This window comes from Eublepharis macularius, chromosome 18, assembly GCF_028583425.1.
Source record: "Eublepharis macularius isolate TG4126 chromosome 18, MPM_Emac_v1.0, whole genome shotgun sequence".
Taxonomy (NCBI): domain Eukaryota; kingdom Metazoa; phylum Chordata; class Lepidosauria; order Squamata; family Eublepharidae; genus Eublepharis; species Eublepharis macularius.
The window spans coordinates 12,564,815-12,581,305 of NC_072807.1; the positions used below are offsets into that span (position 1 = coordinate 12,564,815).

The window sequence follows — 16,491 nt, forward strand, 5'->3', positions numbered from 1 at the left end:
CGGCCGGCCCGGCCCCCTCGCCGCCCTCGCAGGCGCCGCGCCCTTCCGCGCCCGCCTCCCCCCGCCCTTCCTTCCTCCTTCCTCGCAGGCTGGCTGGCTGGCTGCAGAGCCGCCGCTCTCGCCCCGACGACCCGCGCCCCGGACGGAACCCTCGCGGCGACGCGCCCTCATGGCGGCCCTGGAGGAGAGCGACGGCGCGGGCGTGGCCCGGCCCCACTATGGCTGTGAGTCGCGGCGGAGCCCCCGCCGGTCTCTCCCGCTTCCCCTCCGGCCGGGCAGCGGCGGCAGCGCCCGACGGGCCGCCGCCGCCTCTGCCCGGCGCTCCCCTGCTGCAAAGCCGACCCGTGCCGCCGTCGAGCCTCCCCTTCCCTCCCGTCCTGCCCGCACGTCTGGAAGGGCTTGGGTGGGGCTCGGCGCTCGGGCTGCCTGCGGAGGGAGGCGGCCGGAGAGGCTGCCTCATCCCGCCCCGACGCCCCTCTCCGCGGCCCGGCTCCCCGTGGGGGACTCGAAGGCTCCCCACGGGTTGGCATCCTCCACCCCGTCTGCCTCCCGTGCCCAACGCGGCCAAACTCGCTGGCTGTTTTTTTGCCTGGCGGCTGAACGTCGAGCCTCGGAGCAGGAAACGCTCCCCCCAAAAGCTGCCTCGATTCTGCCTTTGGGAGGCTGGAGGAGGCAGGTGTGGCGTGGCCGTCGGACAGCTGGACTCGGGCCGGGCAGAACTGGGCTGAGTTCCCTGCTTGCGGAGCCACCTTGGCTCCGTCTCTCCCTCTCCGGCTCGCTTGCATCATAGCGCAGCGGCGAAGATGGCATGGAAGAGGGAGAGCTGCCCTGCCTGCCCTGAGCTCCTTGCAGGAAGAAGGGGTGGGGTGAACACGCACTCCATAAGTAAAAAGACAGCTTCATTTTCCCTCGGAACAGATTTGATGGGGAAGGGCTTGCCTCGGGCCGCAGAGGGGGATTGTGAGGGGGCTGTGCTAACGCAGCCTGTGAGTTCTTTTGCTGCCTGAGCTCAGGAAGCAACCCATTAGATTCTTAGCTCTGGTTAATAGGCAAAAGATTAATAGATGTTCCTTGTTCGGTGCTAATTTTAAAACATCTTCCCCCCTTTCAGAATGTACCCCATCAGTGTCTTTAACCCTTTTGCCTTCCTGCACCTTTCTCACTTGAAGAAAGCCACCCCAAGGTCGTTTGTTAGGTGCCAACCTTTTGCCGGCAGGTAGAGTACAGGGGGGACATTGCAGGCGGCCTGGAGCAAGGGCTGAAAAGCTGTTCTCTCTCCCACGCTGTTCTCATTGAGAAGAAGCTCCAGCTGCTGCATATGTAAAAGAAAATAGAGTTTTAGAATGAAATGCAAGAGAAGGGAACACAGAGTTAGCCTAAGCCATGTTGTTTAAATGGTTACCCCCCTTTTCTTCCTGATGGAGACCCAAAGTAGCTTACAAAGCCACCAAAATAATAAATGAAATAACAGTTTTAAGTACCCCCCCAATACCTAAGCTGCATCCTGAGCAGGTTCTGAAGCCTATGGGACAGCTTGTACAATTACCATAGGCTGGCTGCGGTGAGCCTATTGGTTCTAGCCCTTTTACTTGTTCTTTGGCCTTGTTCAGCCTTTTATACCTTTAGACTAGAAGGTCAGCTAGATGTTATGCAGCTTTCTCTGTTAATGAAGGAGACAGTTATGAATGGCTGCTATGCATGATAATAGAATGAGATTGCCATGTTTTAAAGCAATATATTTCCATGAACTAAATGCTGTTTGGCTATTGGGAATCTGAATGTTGGCAAGGTGAACTTTTAGGCTGTCCCCTCAAGGCAGCACCTGATAATTATATATGTTATTTATAGTCCACCTTTCTCACTGAGTCTCAAGATGGATCTCACAGTGTAAGTCAATACAGTCAACTGTTGGGATATTCAGCAAGAAAGGCGATAGGGTATGGACTGCAGAAATTTGAAAACAAACACAAATCGGATTCAGAGCTGAAACTCGGATTCTCTTCCATCTGCATCTGAGGCCTAGTTCACACATGGATGAGCATGAGATGGAAGAGACCTAAAGTAGTAAAGTTTACTTGCACCACTTCAGGGTGCTAATGGAGAATCACATTTTGGAATGCTCCCTTGCAAATAGGAAGGCAGCAGAGCAGCCAAAGAGGGGGGACAGAACCTTTCCCCTCTCAACAAGTTTTCAACTTGTCGAGAATTTTGTGGAGGAATATTTAGAGCTGGAATCCGTGGCCTGTTCTGTGAAATGGTGTAGCCAGTTTACCACCTCATTTTCGTGTGTGGCTGAATCAGACATGAGATGGACCATTCCCTCTACTTGATACTTGGTGCTTCTGTTCTGCTGCTTCCAACATAGTGACAATGTGCTTTCCTGTCTCCCGGGAATGTGGAGCTTTGCCTATCCACCTCGAGTCTGTTGTGGTTCTCACTCCATAGTTGCCTCCCCAGTATCAGACCTGGACAGTGAAATGCCGTGAAAATGGGACACAACGCATGGTGGGAGCTGAGTGGGAGACACGTGGGCATTCATCCTATGAAAGGAACTGATCATTTGGAGCCCCCAAAAGTCTTTAAGATGAAATCCTGGCTTGGGAGGTCAGTGATCAAAGCAGGAGCAGGGATAGATTTGGCATGTCTAGGGTAGGACAGTAGACATGGCTTAGGGCCTGGAAATAATGAGCTGACGTCTATACAGTTGCTTTAGGTATGAGCCAGGACTTACGCCTAAAACGTGTTCTCAATTCCTGGACTTCCTTGTCATACAGGAGAAATAAGAGGTTATTTGGGAAGGCTCAGAGCTGCCTTCACAACTGCCTCCTTTGTTTATTGTAAATAAAGAGAATGACATGCTGCTTGCAGGTACACTTCAGCAGTACCGGGTTTCTTAAAAACAATATGGTTTAAAGCGAGCTCTGGCTTTAATATAAACCTGTATGTTCAAGTCCTCACAACAAAATGGAGTCCCTGATTCTTCGACTGAATCCCGCTCTCAGGAGGTCGTCATGTAAGCCTCTAGGTTGCTGTAGCAACCAGTGTGAAAGCTGTACGTTCCTCACAAGACAGTAATGAGGAGGAGAGCTGCCTGCAAGTAGGCCAGATAACTCCATAGCACAGGTATCTGCAAGCTTATACAATCGGATCCTTCCAAATCCTGCAGCCAAAATATTGGTGGTTGCAAATCCTTTAAGAGGAAGTGGCACACGTGAATTCTCATGTTAAGTAATACAGAAGCATCCGGTGCGATTGTTTTAGAGCACTGGCATAAACCTGCACAGGGTTGGCATTTGGGGATTATTGGTAGCTATTCAATCATTGCTCTTTCTGTAAAGCATCTCTAAGAAGGTCTTTGGTCCCATCAAAATCTTTGCCTGCCGTTCCCTTCTCAAACTGGCTATTCCAGAACCCCTCCCACCCCTCCAATGTACCTTAACCTAAAGATTGTTTTTCATAGTAAGTGGCATTTGGCTCTAGAACTAGATAGATTGTGAAGCCCTGCAATAGCAAATTATGAGTATCTGTGTCAGAGAGAGTGCACAAAGCAACTAAAGTTAAGAAATTTTAAGTCCTGTTGACTTAAGAGTGCATAAGCAATGGACATTTGACTGGACTGAGCCCTTTCTGATAGGGAAATGCTGATCTGTCCAGTCAGTATCACCTGTTTCTATACACTTCTGGGCATTTAGCCTTCAAGAAGACACAATTGCTTTCCTTGCCAATAAGTTAGTCTGTAGTGTAAAAGGTCTGTGGATTATTATATCTGAAAGTTAGATTTACTCTCTCGGGCTGTTTAAAGACTCTCCTTAGTCATAAAGGAGAACCTTTAAACAAATCTCTACCTGGTATATTTTTTATTTTGCCGTTCCTTCAAGGAGTTCTGGGTGGCTTCTTTAGTTCTTTTTCCATTTTACCTTCGCAACAACCCTGTGAGGTAGGTTAGGTTGGGAGGGTGTCTGACCAAAAGACACCCAGCAAGATTCATGGACATCTGAGCTGAGTTCTGTCAGATCCAATTAGTACGTGTGCATGTTTGCTCTTTGCTTAGAATGTTTTGAGGGAAAGGCAAGTGGTGTCAGCAAACACATTGATGGCACCAGGGGTCATTTCGTAGAAAAAGAGCAGGAGGAACTTATTAGCATAACTCATTAGCATATGCCATGCCTCTTGCCATCACTGGCAGTGTGTCATTAGTATAACTGATTTGCATATGCCACACCCCCGACGTCACCTATTCTGGCTCTTTTGGATCCAATCCTGGCTATTCAGGGCCGAAATTGGGCCCAAAATGGCAAAAACAGGGTGAAAAGGGGCTCAAAATGGTCAGGATCGGGCCACTGATGAGCGGGAGAGTGAGCCACCACCTGTTAGAGGCCTGATCCAGCCCATTTCGGCCCCAATCCAGGCCAAAATAGGCCCCAAATAGCTGAGAGTCAGGTGGGTGGGGCCACCTGACATGTGACCTTTTTGGGGAACTGCGTTCCTGTGCATTCCCCCTCGAAATGAGCCCTGGATGGCACCATGTTCCAGATCACAGGGAGCTGAGAGGGCATGCCTTTGTCCTTGGTGGTGGCTGACAGGTTTGATGTTGGAGAGCTCCCTAAACGTATAGAGCTGCACCATATGGAGTTTATCTAGGAATTGGCGCATCTAGCTTAATGTTCTCTTTAGAGTTGTAGTGACTCCACGGTTTCAGATTAAGATGGGTAGCTGAGTTAGTCCGTCTTTAGCAGTAGAAAAGAGTAAGAGTCCAGTAGCACCTATAAGACGTAACAACATTTGTGGTGGGGTATGAGCTTTTGTGATACAGATGCTGCTGGGATCGTGCTCTTTTCTACTGCTCCGGGGTTTCTTTCCCATTGTATACTTGAGATAATTGATCTCACCGAACAAATGCCTCAAAATATTTTGTGCATGTCAATAGTATACATGGGAATTCTCATTTTCTACTGCTATGGGTTGTCAGACTTCAAAAAATATCCCAATAATACACATTTTGCATGAGTAAAAACGGACTTTAGAAAGCATTTCATTTATCCCCAAAGAGAAGACAGTCCATAAGAGAATTTTTTTCCAGTGTGTCTCTAAATGTCCCAAGTTTTTCTTTTGGAAAAATTGGGGGAGGGGGTGTTCCTGAGAAAGGAAAAAAAACACTTTTTCTGGGCCTTCCCATCTCTAGGCCCGCAAAGGTTTTCATTCTAGAGGGAGCACATGCTCAGCATGTTTGCTTTGGGGGTTGTGTGACCACCACAGCCAGGGCTTTTTTCCAGCTGGAACGTGGTGAAATGGAGTTCCGGCACCTCTTGGAAATGGTGACATGGCCGGTGGCCCCGCCCCATGATCTCCAGACAGAGGAGAGTTTAGATTGCCCTCCGCGCCAGCGCTGCGGAGGGCAATCTAAACTCCCCTCTGTCTGGAGATCAGGGGGTGGGGCCACCGGCCATGTGACCATTTTCACCGAGGGTGATTTAAACTTTAAAAAACTCCCTCCTTGTTCCAGCTGACCCAAAGTGGCTTCATTCTGCGGTCCTGAGTTCCACTACCTCTTTTCCCAGAAAAAAAGCTCTGACCATAGCCATGTTTTTCTAAGACTTGCTGTCTTCTTGCAGCTGTCCTGGATAATGAGAGGATGACGGCTGAAGAAATGGATGAGCGGAGACGTCAGAATGTGGCCTATGAATATCTTTGCCACCTGGAGGAAGCGAAGAGGTAAGGCTGCATAAGATGGGTGGCAAAACCTCTGCTGTTCAGCCCAAAGGCAGAACTGGAACAAAACAAGCTGTTGCTTGCTTTTGCAACCGGTAGGAGAGATCGAATGCACTGCTGGCTTCTGTGGAGAGAGGAGAATGTGTATGAATTTAATGCAGTTTAGCTTGTAACTATATGGACTGATGTGCTATAAAACAGGAGTGCTTCCGCACTGGGAAACTAGTTAAGCTGTTTCCTTGTCAGACATCAGGTCGGGGATAATACCAGTTCACACAGTTCTCAGTTAATTGCTTTAATAGTTTGCTTGTCTCTTTTGCCTGAAATTTAGTGTTCATACTCTTTTTCTTAGAACTGTGTTTTAATACTGTAAAAACCCTCTTGTAATATCCAGTAATAAAACATAAATCTACAATAGGCTTGAGGAGAACAATGATTAGATGGATGAGCACAGTGTTGTGTGCAAAGAGAAGAAGTCAGCAGTCGGTGGACAAAGATTTTTCTATCTCGAATGTGACATTGAAGCTTGGTCATGGCATTGGGATATTTTTGAGATGGAAGAAGGTGGTTTGATCTAAAATATTTGTGTGCCACCATCTCATTTTAAAATGCTTAAGGTAGCTTGCCTCAATTAATTAAAACCATAAATGCAAACACCCACTGAGAGCAGTAGTAAAACACCACATAAAATTCATAAAGAAGCAGCAATAAAACATCAGTAGTCAATAAAAGCAGCAGGTAAAACACCAGGCAAAAGTTTCCTTTTGGATAGTGTCAGAGGAAGATGGTAAGATCATAAAAGTTGGTTGTTGTGGGTTTTCCGGGCTGTATTGCCGTGGTCTTGGCATTGTAGTTCCTGACGTTTCGCCAGCAGCTGTGGCTGGCATCTTCAGAGGCGTAGCACCAAAAGACAGAGATCTCTCAGTGTCACCACCACCACCAACCCTCTCAGTGGTGACACTGAGAGATCTCTGTCTTTTGGTGCTACGCCTCTGAAGATGCCAGCCACAGCTGCTGGCGAAACGTCAGGAACTACAATGCCAAGACCACGGCAATACAGCCCGGAAAACCCACAACAACCATCGTTCTCCGGCCGTGAAAGCCTTCGACAATACATCATAAAAGTTGTTAATGGCTAGCTTTAAAAAAAAGCCACATGCTGGCTCATAGGCTTGGCTTCATTTTCCTGTCTGCTGTTTTCCTTGCCCTACCTACTGCAGGGATAGTGCAAAAACATGCACACTTTCTGGGCATTAAACCTTGGTGCACATGTTGGGGTGTGCATATTCTGGGGTGTAGGGTATAGAGTGTTTTTTTTTCAGTGCTGACCAAAATATCCCAGTTTTCCACTGTAAACATTAAAAAGAAGTCTCTGTGTATCTAGAAACAATTAGGTTTTTAACTGACTTTCCCATGGCCTTCACATCTTTAGAAATAAGCAGCCCCTCCCAGTACTGAAGCTGGAACTGAAGTTTCTTGCATGTTAGCTTTTTTTGTTCTTTTTAAAATGAATGTTTTGTAAGTAAAATAGACATGGAATACAAATTGGTTCCATGCAGCATTTAATATAGCACTGTTGTGATGAGATGCAGGCAGAAGTTGGTGTAGAGCATACTGGCTTTTGATCCTGCTCAGTGAAGGTGTGCTCCACTGGAGAAGGTGAGATTTAATAACACATGTAAATTCTTGAACGAATTAAACCAGATGCAGTTTTGTGTGAAGATCTGAGCCTGTTGCAAATTCACACGTGCTCCAAAAAGCGTAAAAACTGTAAATTAACTGTGCTGTCCTAAACAAAGTTATACTAGTTCGTTGAAGCCAGTGAGTTTAGAAGGGAGCAACTGCCCTTAAGTTTGTATTATTTTCATATCACACTGTGTAACTTTTTAAATAAATGTAAACAGTAAAGGTGTTCCATGGTCTTGCATGTTGTGTTTCCTGAGTTGTGCTCCACACACCCTTGCTGAAGGCAAGGAAGGTGTCATCGGAGCAGTGTCCGCTTGATTGCGAGGTGACCCCCAGCTTTCCCTAAACGTTTTCATTTGAGCTCAGTAGAATGCTGCGCCACTGCAGAGGTTGATATCTACTAAATATAAGGGAGTTTTTACTATCAGTTATTAAGGTGACTGTGCAATCCTAAACGAGATTGTTAGTTGAAAATGAAAGGTGTATCTTTTGCGTGTGTATATCTTTTTTTAAGCAAATGAGAGTGTCAGGAACAACAATTTTTTTGCCCTGTATTTATGATGCCCTCCTGGTTGGACAGCTGATAAGCAGCTGGCTAAGTAGAATTCCCATCATCCATAGATGCCTCAAGGTGCTTTTAAAAATTCTATTTATTTGTTTTAAAAACATCTTTTAAACAGTAAAGAGTCCAGTAGCACCTTTAAGACTAACCAGCTTTATTGTAGCATAAGTTTTCGAGAATCACAGCTCTCTTCGTCAGATGCATCTTTACTATTTTGCAACTACAGACTAACACAAGTGACTCCTCTGGTTCTTTTAAACAGTGATCAGACAGAAGTTTTCATATATTTATTTTCAAATAAACAACCCTAATTCTGGTGTGGGTTGCTACCAGCAAGTGGTGACTCCAGCCCGGTTCCAAACTTAGTAGCCATCGCCACTGCTGGTTTCATACCTGCCTAGGGTTGCCAACGTCTAAGTGAGACCTGGAGCTCTTCCAGAATTACAGCTGATCTCCAGACTACAGAGATTGGTTCTCCTGGAGAAAATGGCAGTTTTCGAAGGTGGACTCTATGACATGACACTCCTGCTGAGCTCTTTTCCCACTCCAAATGCCACTTTCCCAGGCTCCACCCCTAAATCTCCAGGTATTTCCCAACCCAGAGTTGACAACTGGATACATGCCCCTCCAGTTAGGACCTTATCAGGCTATGCTAACCAGGTCTGTTTAAGTAACAGTATGAACCAGTATACTGATACACTGTGAAGCAGGCAAAAAAAGAATTCCTTCACGGCTAGTTAAAGACAGTCCCAGAAAATTCTTGCTTGGCCCTGAACCAACCGGGTAATCCTGCACTGTATACAACCCTAATATACACACATGTTAGTGTCCAAATAAATCAACAAATTCAGACCAGATGTCATGAGATTGCACATTTGTTTCTTGTTTATTAAAGGCAACTTTATTTGACTGCTTTATTTGATTGTTGCTTCAGCCTATATTTCAATTTGTGGCATAGCTATTTCTTTCTACTTTTAGCTATTACCAAGGCTCATAAGATGCAGCATCTTTATTTTTTTGAGATGTTCCAGGTAGAAGGAATGTACCCTAATATGGCAGTGACAGTGCAATCCAAATAGAGTTACTCTGAAATCAATGGGCTTAGACTGGAGTAACTCTTTTTAGGATTGCACTGTAAATGGATTAAGATCCATTGAACATTCTAGTGTTAAATTAATTTATCTTGCCATTTCTAACCAGATAATCAGATATATCCATAATGGAGATGTCAATTTGCTTTTGACTGCTGATATCTCCAGCACCTTTCCAAGTCTTATTGATAACTATTTCAGTTACTGTATAATCTTTCTTTGTGTTAATATAATACAGTATTTCTTGCAGGATTATTTTCTGAATTTGGATATTGAATTGTATATTGCAAATCTGCCATAATTCTTCAGTTACATGTTTATAATCATCTCGTTTTTTTCATAGAAAAAGAAAACGAATATATAGGTATTTAAAATAATAATAATAACATTCGATTTATATACCGCCCTTCAGGACAACTTAATGCCCACTCAGAGCGGTTTACAAAGTATGTCATTATTATCCCCACAACAAAACACCCTGTGAGGTGGGTGGGGCTGAGAGAGCTCCGAGAAGCTGTGACTGACCCAAGGTCACCCAGCTGGCTTCAAGTGGAAGAGTGGGGAATCAAACCTGGTTCTCCAGATTAGAGTCCTGCTGCTCTTAACCACTACACCAAACTGGCAAACTGTACTTCAGGGTTGAAGTACAGGTGATCTTCAAAAGTGGCTTATTTATTTAAACGGTTTTTGTTTCTTTGTCTAAATGCTTGTGGTGATGGTTTGTTTGTCCCTGCTTTGCCATGGAGGCTTGCTTGCTTGGGCCAGCTGCTCTCAGCTTAACCTACCTCATAGGGTTGTTGTAAGGATAAAATGGAAGAGGAGTGAATCATGTTCTAAGCTGCTTTGAGTCCCCACTGGGGATAAAAGCAGGGTATAAATATGTAAATAAAACGGTGAATGACTTGACTAGCGCTACAGCCTGTTTTGGAAGGTCCTCTAATCCTGTGAGATGAGGGTCTGCGTTTCTGCTCCAACATGCCTGCCAGCATGGTGTAGTGGTTAGTGTGTCAGACTAAGATCTAGGAGACCTGAGTTTGAATCCCCATTCTGCCATGGAAGCTTGGGCCACTGTCTCAGCCTAACCAATGGCACAGGGCTGTTGTGAGGATAAAATGGGGAAGAGAAGAATGGTGTTTGCTGCTTTGGGTCACTCCTGGCACGAAAAGCAGGAGATATACATGAGGAAAATAAAGTAAACCCGGGCTGCACCACTGCACAGTCACAGGCAGAGTGGACATTTTTTTATCACTAACTCCGATTCTTAGATTCTGTGAAATTTGCTTAAGTTGATACATGTAACTACAAAAAGCACAGAGTGGCTTGTGCAAATGTAGCAAAGTGGGTGCTGCTATCTTGTGGCGTAATCCAAAACTCTTGGCAGGTATGAACAAATTCCTGCCCATTGTTCTCACAGAATCGGAGACAAAATCCTGGAGGAGTTTGTGGAGTTCCAGCCCTCCGTGGGCCTTTACAGTTCAAACCTTTGTAAACCTTTGTAAAATAGTCAAAATGTCATTTTTGAGCCTGTTTTTTTCAGGGAGTATGAAAATTTGCTTTTATATGTGCCTTTTCAAGGTTAGATCATGGCAACTGTTTTTGTTGGTGTTTTATGTATTCCTTAGACTCTCTTTTCATTGTGTTGCTGCTGTGGGCTCCACTTTGCCCATTAGTTTTGAATGTATTTTTGTCCTCAAAGAGTCCAGTAGTACCTTTAACCAACTTTATTGTAGCATAAGCTTTCGAGAGCCACAGCTCTCTTTGTCAGATGCATCAGATACATCTGATGAAGAGAGCTGTGGCTCTCAAAAGCTTATGCTACAATAAAGTTGGTTAGTCTTAAAGGTGCTACTGGACTCTTAACTGTTTTGCTACTATAGACTAACACGGCTAACTCCTCTGGTTCTTGTCCTTGAATTGTCTTAGTGTGTATTTTATTGTAAAACACCTTGGCTGCTATTTTGGCTGAAAATGGCCTTACGTAGGAAATACAGCATCCATAAAAAACCTCTGCTAGAAGGGGGAAGGAGCTCTCTGCGTGCCCTTATAGAATGGGAGCCAGGAGTTTCCTCGGGGCTATCACAGGTTCATGACTGGGGAGCATGCTATTGGCAACACGTTGGCAACAAGGTGAAAAAACTTAATTGTATTGTATATGCAGTGTGAAAAAAACTTATGTTGTGTCTTATTGGATATCCAATGTATTTTAGGATAGAAAAATGCCCCGCGAGCCCTATGGTAGCAGAAGGAAGTGTGCTTCAGAATACCAAAACACTCTGAGCCTAAAAATGAACTTTAAAAAAAATCGTTTGTAGAAAGTGGTATTGGAGTCTTTCGGCCCCCTGACTGTAATCTGATTTGTCCATGATGATTGTTTCTGAGGCTTTTTATTGCATTTCTTTTGGCATGGCAGCTGTTTAGCAGTAGGTTGTGAATTGTTCTATTGTGAAGATGTTGCCCATCCATCCGTGTTCTATTCCGGTCATTGATGAAAGTACTCCATCAATGGAAGAAGGTATCCTGAAATAGCTTACAACTGTTACTTGCTGCTCATTTTTGTGTCACTTCTACAAGAGATGCTTCGCTAACGAGTTCGGAACTATAGACTTCACCTCTGTGTTGCCTTACTTCCTATGTGTTGCTTTAAGTGTGTGCTTCTATGTGCTACATGTTGCTTTAAGTATGATTCTGCTGGGTAGTTCTCTGTTTCATTTTTATTTTTATTTATTTATTTATAGTCTGCCTTTCTCACTAAGACTCAAAGACGGATTACACAGTGTGAAATTAGTACAGTTAGTTTCAAGGACATTTCCATAAACAATACCAAAGCGTAAATAAACACAATTTTACAAAGACATAGCATTAGTAAGAATCCAATACAGAGTTGAAGAAATGCTGAAACAGAAATAAGCAATTCTAGGGCTGACATTAGACCACATGAAGCACAAGTAGCTCACAAGGGCACATATTTAAGACATAGGTAGTATATAAGGCAACATAGTGGTGAAGTCTATGGTCCTTAGCTCATTAGCAAAGCATCTGAGAGCCCCTCCCTGCAATACAAAAGCCTTTTTGAATAATTTGGTTTTGCATCATTTGTGGAAAGCTAGGAGAGTGGGGGCTTTCCTGACCTTCTCAGGCAGGCCATTCCACAGGGTAGGGGCCACCACAGAGAAAGCCCATCTATGGGCTGCTGTTGATTTTGCCCATGTGCAGGGTGGCACCTGCAGGTGACCTTGTTCAGATGAGCGAAGCTGCTGTGGAGGAACATAGGGAGGGAGGTGGTCCCATAGGTATGCCGAGCCATGGCTGTGAAGAGCTGTTATCTAATATTGTCACCATCATCATTGTTTATTACGGTCATAAGACCAGCATACTAATTATATAAAGGGAAAATACAATTAAAGGATTAAAAAAGTCAGTTTGAGAGTTTTTAAAATACAACTGCCGTAATTTAAGAATTAAAGCACAGAATGTAGCAACTTGCCATATAATGACATTTTTATCAGATAAAAACCAGTATAGCCTTGCTTTATTAGTAATTATATGACCCGGGATCATAAACTAATGGGGTAATAAATCTAAGACGAACTTCCCTGTAAAATAGACAGCTAAAAAACATATGCTCTACAGATTCGATCTCTCCTCAGGAGCTTGAGCGCAACCTTTCAGAGTGGAGGATTTTGTTATACCTGCCTTCGATAACTGTGTATGGAAGAGCGGAGCGCCTAGCTAGAGTAAACATCCTTCTAAGACTATTTGCTTCCACAGAGGCCAAATATGTTGCCGGCTCAGAAGCGCCTTTAGTGTTTAGCAGCGCCCCAAGTTTTGATGCATTGGAAATATCAGATTGACTTTTAGTATCCTCTATTCTTTGTTTAATTAGCCCTTTTGCTTGTTTGGCTCCGTAAGATAAGAGTGTCTGGGGAGAGAAGCCTTCATCCACTCCCTCCCTGTTCTATTAATATGGCTATGAACAGCCTTAAGCCAGCTGGATTGAAAATCATCTTGAAGGATCAGGGGAAACAGACCTTGTGGGTTAAAATGGCCTGTCATCCACAGGAAAATGTATTGAATACATACCCTGGCTTCAGACCTAAGCATACTGGACTCCACTCATATCCAGGCATTGGATACACAGTTTGGAGCTTGCAGAACAGCTCTCAGAAATTTGGACTGAACTCTTTCTTGGGGGGTAAAGCATGAAGAGGGCGGTCCTAGAAATGTTCTATATAGCATCTACTCCAGTGATTTGGCCTTATATAACTTTAAGGGTGCAGGAATGTTGTCTAATATCAGTCCTAGAATGTCTTCGGCTCTGTTTCAGCATTTCTTCAACTCTGTATTCGATTTTTGCTAATGTTCTTTGTAAACTTGTGCTTATGGCATTGTTTATTGAAGTGCCCTTGGTATTGACTGTACTAATCTCACGCTATGTAATCTGCCTTGAGTCTCAGTGAGAAAAGTGAACTAGAAATGACATAATAAAGCCCCTGCTTTGCTGTACGTTGAATGAGTTTCCACAGATCTTTAAAAAAAATTAGAGAAGAAGAGTGAATCAGACAGTGGCACTTAGGCTTAGCAAGGAGTAAAGATCCACAACATGCTGAAATAACTCCAAAAAATATTGGGTATGGCAGCTGCCCACACTGGTGCCTCTCCGGCACACTCCACAAGAATGCCGCATTGGAACTGAGGGAGCTCGGCTAAGCTCCTGGCTGTCGGAGTGTCCTCTTCTAGGGCAGATACCATCCCTGTGTTAGTTCCCCAAGTCAAGGGAATGGCCAGAGCTACTTCTGCAGATACCTTGTCTGTACCGGCTCCCCGGTTGAGGGAGCAGCTGGCATCCCAGCCGCCAAAAGAGCCCGCCAGGGTCTCTCCACCAACAACACCCTGCCACTGAGGCTTCAGCAGGGGTGGGAGCATTTCAAGCTGGCACCATGCCCACTTCTGCGGCTGCAGAACAAATGCCATTGGAACATGAGGGATCCACTTTCGGTTCTGGTGTGCCAGTCCCCTCCAACATAACTCAAGCAGGCAGGATTACCTCCAGGGCTTCAGAGCTAATAGTGACGGCTGTCGGTGTTCCCAGTCCCTTTTTTCCTCCCCTCCAAAGATTTTTGATGGGACATCCCTACACCCTGGTGTTTGCTCCTGGATCACTAACTAGGTCATTAAGGATGTACACAGGAGGGGTTTATGAAAAGCAGGAGGGAAAAACAAAAGGTGTAGACAGAGAGGTTGCTCCCCCTCATTGCCTTCACCCACTCCCTCCCTACTCCAAAAAATTCAAGAGGATCTCCAGGGCTCATCACGGGCATTTCTCAGATGCAGCAGTTCTCCAGACCCCTGGCGTACTTTCTGGGGCAAAGACACCAGGAGCTCCCCAGCATGATCCCCCTTGCTCTCCTCCGTGGCCCGTGTGCTGCCCCACGCGGCTGCCTCTGGGTGTTCAGATTCTGATTGCTCAGGCTCTAAATCTGTGTTGTCTGATAGAGAGAAAGGGGAATGGTCAGGCCTCTAGCACAGTGCCAGGCCCTTTCAACCGGAGGATTTCCCTTGCCTCCTAGCTAAGGTTACTGCAGACCTAAAATTCTCCACTGAGAGGCTATCCCAAGCCTCACAAGCTTTTTCCAGCAAGGGGGATTCCGTGGTTTTTCCTCGACCTCATCTATTGTGCCTTTTCCAGGCTCTTTTGAGGAGACTGAAGAGTGAATGGATGATGTCTGATGGAGGCAAGTGCTTAGTGGTTAGGAATCTTTACCCCCCTTGTTGCTTCTATTATGAAAACTCTACAGCAGGGGTGGCCAAACTTGCTTAGTGTAAGAGCCACATAGAATAAACGTCAGATGTCTGAGAGCCGCAAGACATGATGCATTGAAGTGACTTCAGATGAAGAGTCGGGTTTGGAGGAGTGTCCTGAAAGTGACATCACAGGAAGGGGTGGGGGGTTTGTGCAGTATGCTGGAAGTGACATCAGAAAGGGTGGAGTTTGGGAAGAGCCATCACCTGACCTTTGACTTAGAAGTGATGTCACATCCTTGCTACCCCCAAAGTCCTCAGGTATTTTCTAAGTCAGACCTGGCAAACCCAACATTTTTATTGAAAATATGAAAGACACGGAAAGAAAGAAGGAAGGAAGGATAGGGAGGTACGGAAAGACATGAAAAGGAAGGAGGAAAGGGAGGGAGGGAAATAAACAAAACTAAAAATGTATGGCCATGGCGATACTCAGAGACCACCGGGAGCCACACAATATGTCTAGAAGAGCCACATGTGGCTCCCGAGCCACAGTTTGGCCACCCCTGCTCTACAGGTTCCATTAGTAGATGTCCTGGTAACTGTACAAGCGTTTACAGGATCTCCCTCCCAGAAGAAAGGATAGCCAACATCCAGTAGGCTCTCTGCTCACATAAGTCATCTCTGCTGACTTAATGACCCTAACCGCAACTTAATGACCCTAGCACAAGTGCTAGGATTCATGATCGCCTGTGTCATCATAGCACCGTAGGTCAGGGTGCAGTCACACCCACTACAGTGGCTCCTCCCCGCTCTCCAAGACAACATCCTGCACTGCAGCCACAAACAACTTCCTCTCCCAAAGAGGATGCCTGGCTGCGGTGGGCAAAATTGGCCATTCTCACAGAGGGAACTCCTTTCCCTGTTCCTCCCTGGGTGCAAATAACCCCAGATGCCAGCCTAAGGGCTGGAGAGCTCACTGCCAACATCCTGTGGCCCAGGGCAAGTGGAACTGCACAGAAGCTAGGCACAGGATAAGCTGGCTGGAGCTGAGAGCCATCTGAATGGGGCTCTTGGCTTTTCAGCCCCAGACACAGGGCACTCTCACCTGATAATCCTCATGAACAACACAACAGCCCAGGCCCACATCAACCGGCAAGGAGGGACCAGCTCCCCCTCCCTGTAGGAGGATGCCATTCTTCTCCTTCACTGGGCAGAGACCCACATGGCCTCCTGCCTAAACGTGGACTGCCTTAGCCACCAAGACATTGATTCCACTAGTGTTCTAGGCAATGGACAGGCGCAGTGACACCCAGAACTTGGACTTTTTTGCCTCTCCAAGGAATCACAAGGTACCCAGATTCCTTTGCAGGTTCAGGACTGATGGACTAGAAGGGCAGGACACACAGCCAGGTGGTCTGAGGGGCTCCTGTATGCGTTGCCAAAGTGCTGCTAATATCAAGGGTGCTAAACAGGATTTGCAGAGAGAAGTAATCTTCATTGCCCCATACTGGCCAAGACGACTGTGACCCTTGGAACTGGCTGTACTAGCACTCAGACCTCCCTGGATCATCCCTCCAGCTCATGACATTGTCCTACAGGATCCTCTTCTATATCCTGATCCAGCCTGGCTCCAGCTTTCCATGGGGAGGTGGAAAGACTGCTTCTCTCCCAAGGTTATACCCAGCATGCTCGCATCCAAGAAGC

The 16,491-nt window shown here is 45.7% G+C and overlaps 1 protein-coding gene across 1 annotated transcript in view; it reads left to right on the plus strand.

Annotated features, from left to right (window-relative positions):
• Nucleotides 1-67: 67 nt before the first annotated feature.
• The window catches only part of IQGAP1 (IQ motif containing GTPase activating protein 1), an 83,154-nt gene continuing 66,730 nt past the window's right edge, over nt 68-16,491 (plus strand). Inside the window, exons 1-2 of the mRNA XM_055002147.1 lie at nt 68-224; nt 5,613-5,712. Of these exons, the coding sequence (XP_054858122.1) occupies nt 170-224; nt 5,613-5,712 (155 nt within the window). The 5' untranslated portion in view covers nt 68-169. The remainder of the gene's footprint in view (nt 225-5,612; nt 5,713-16,491) is intronic.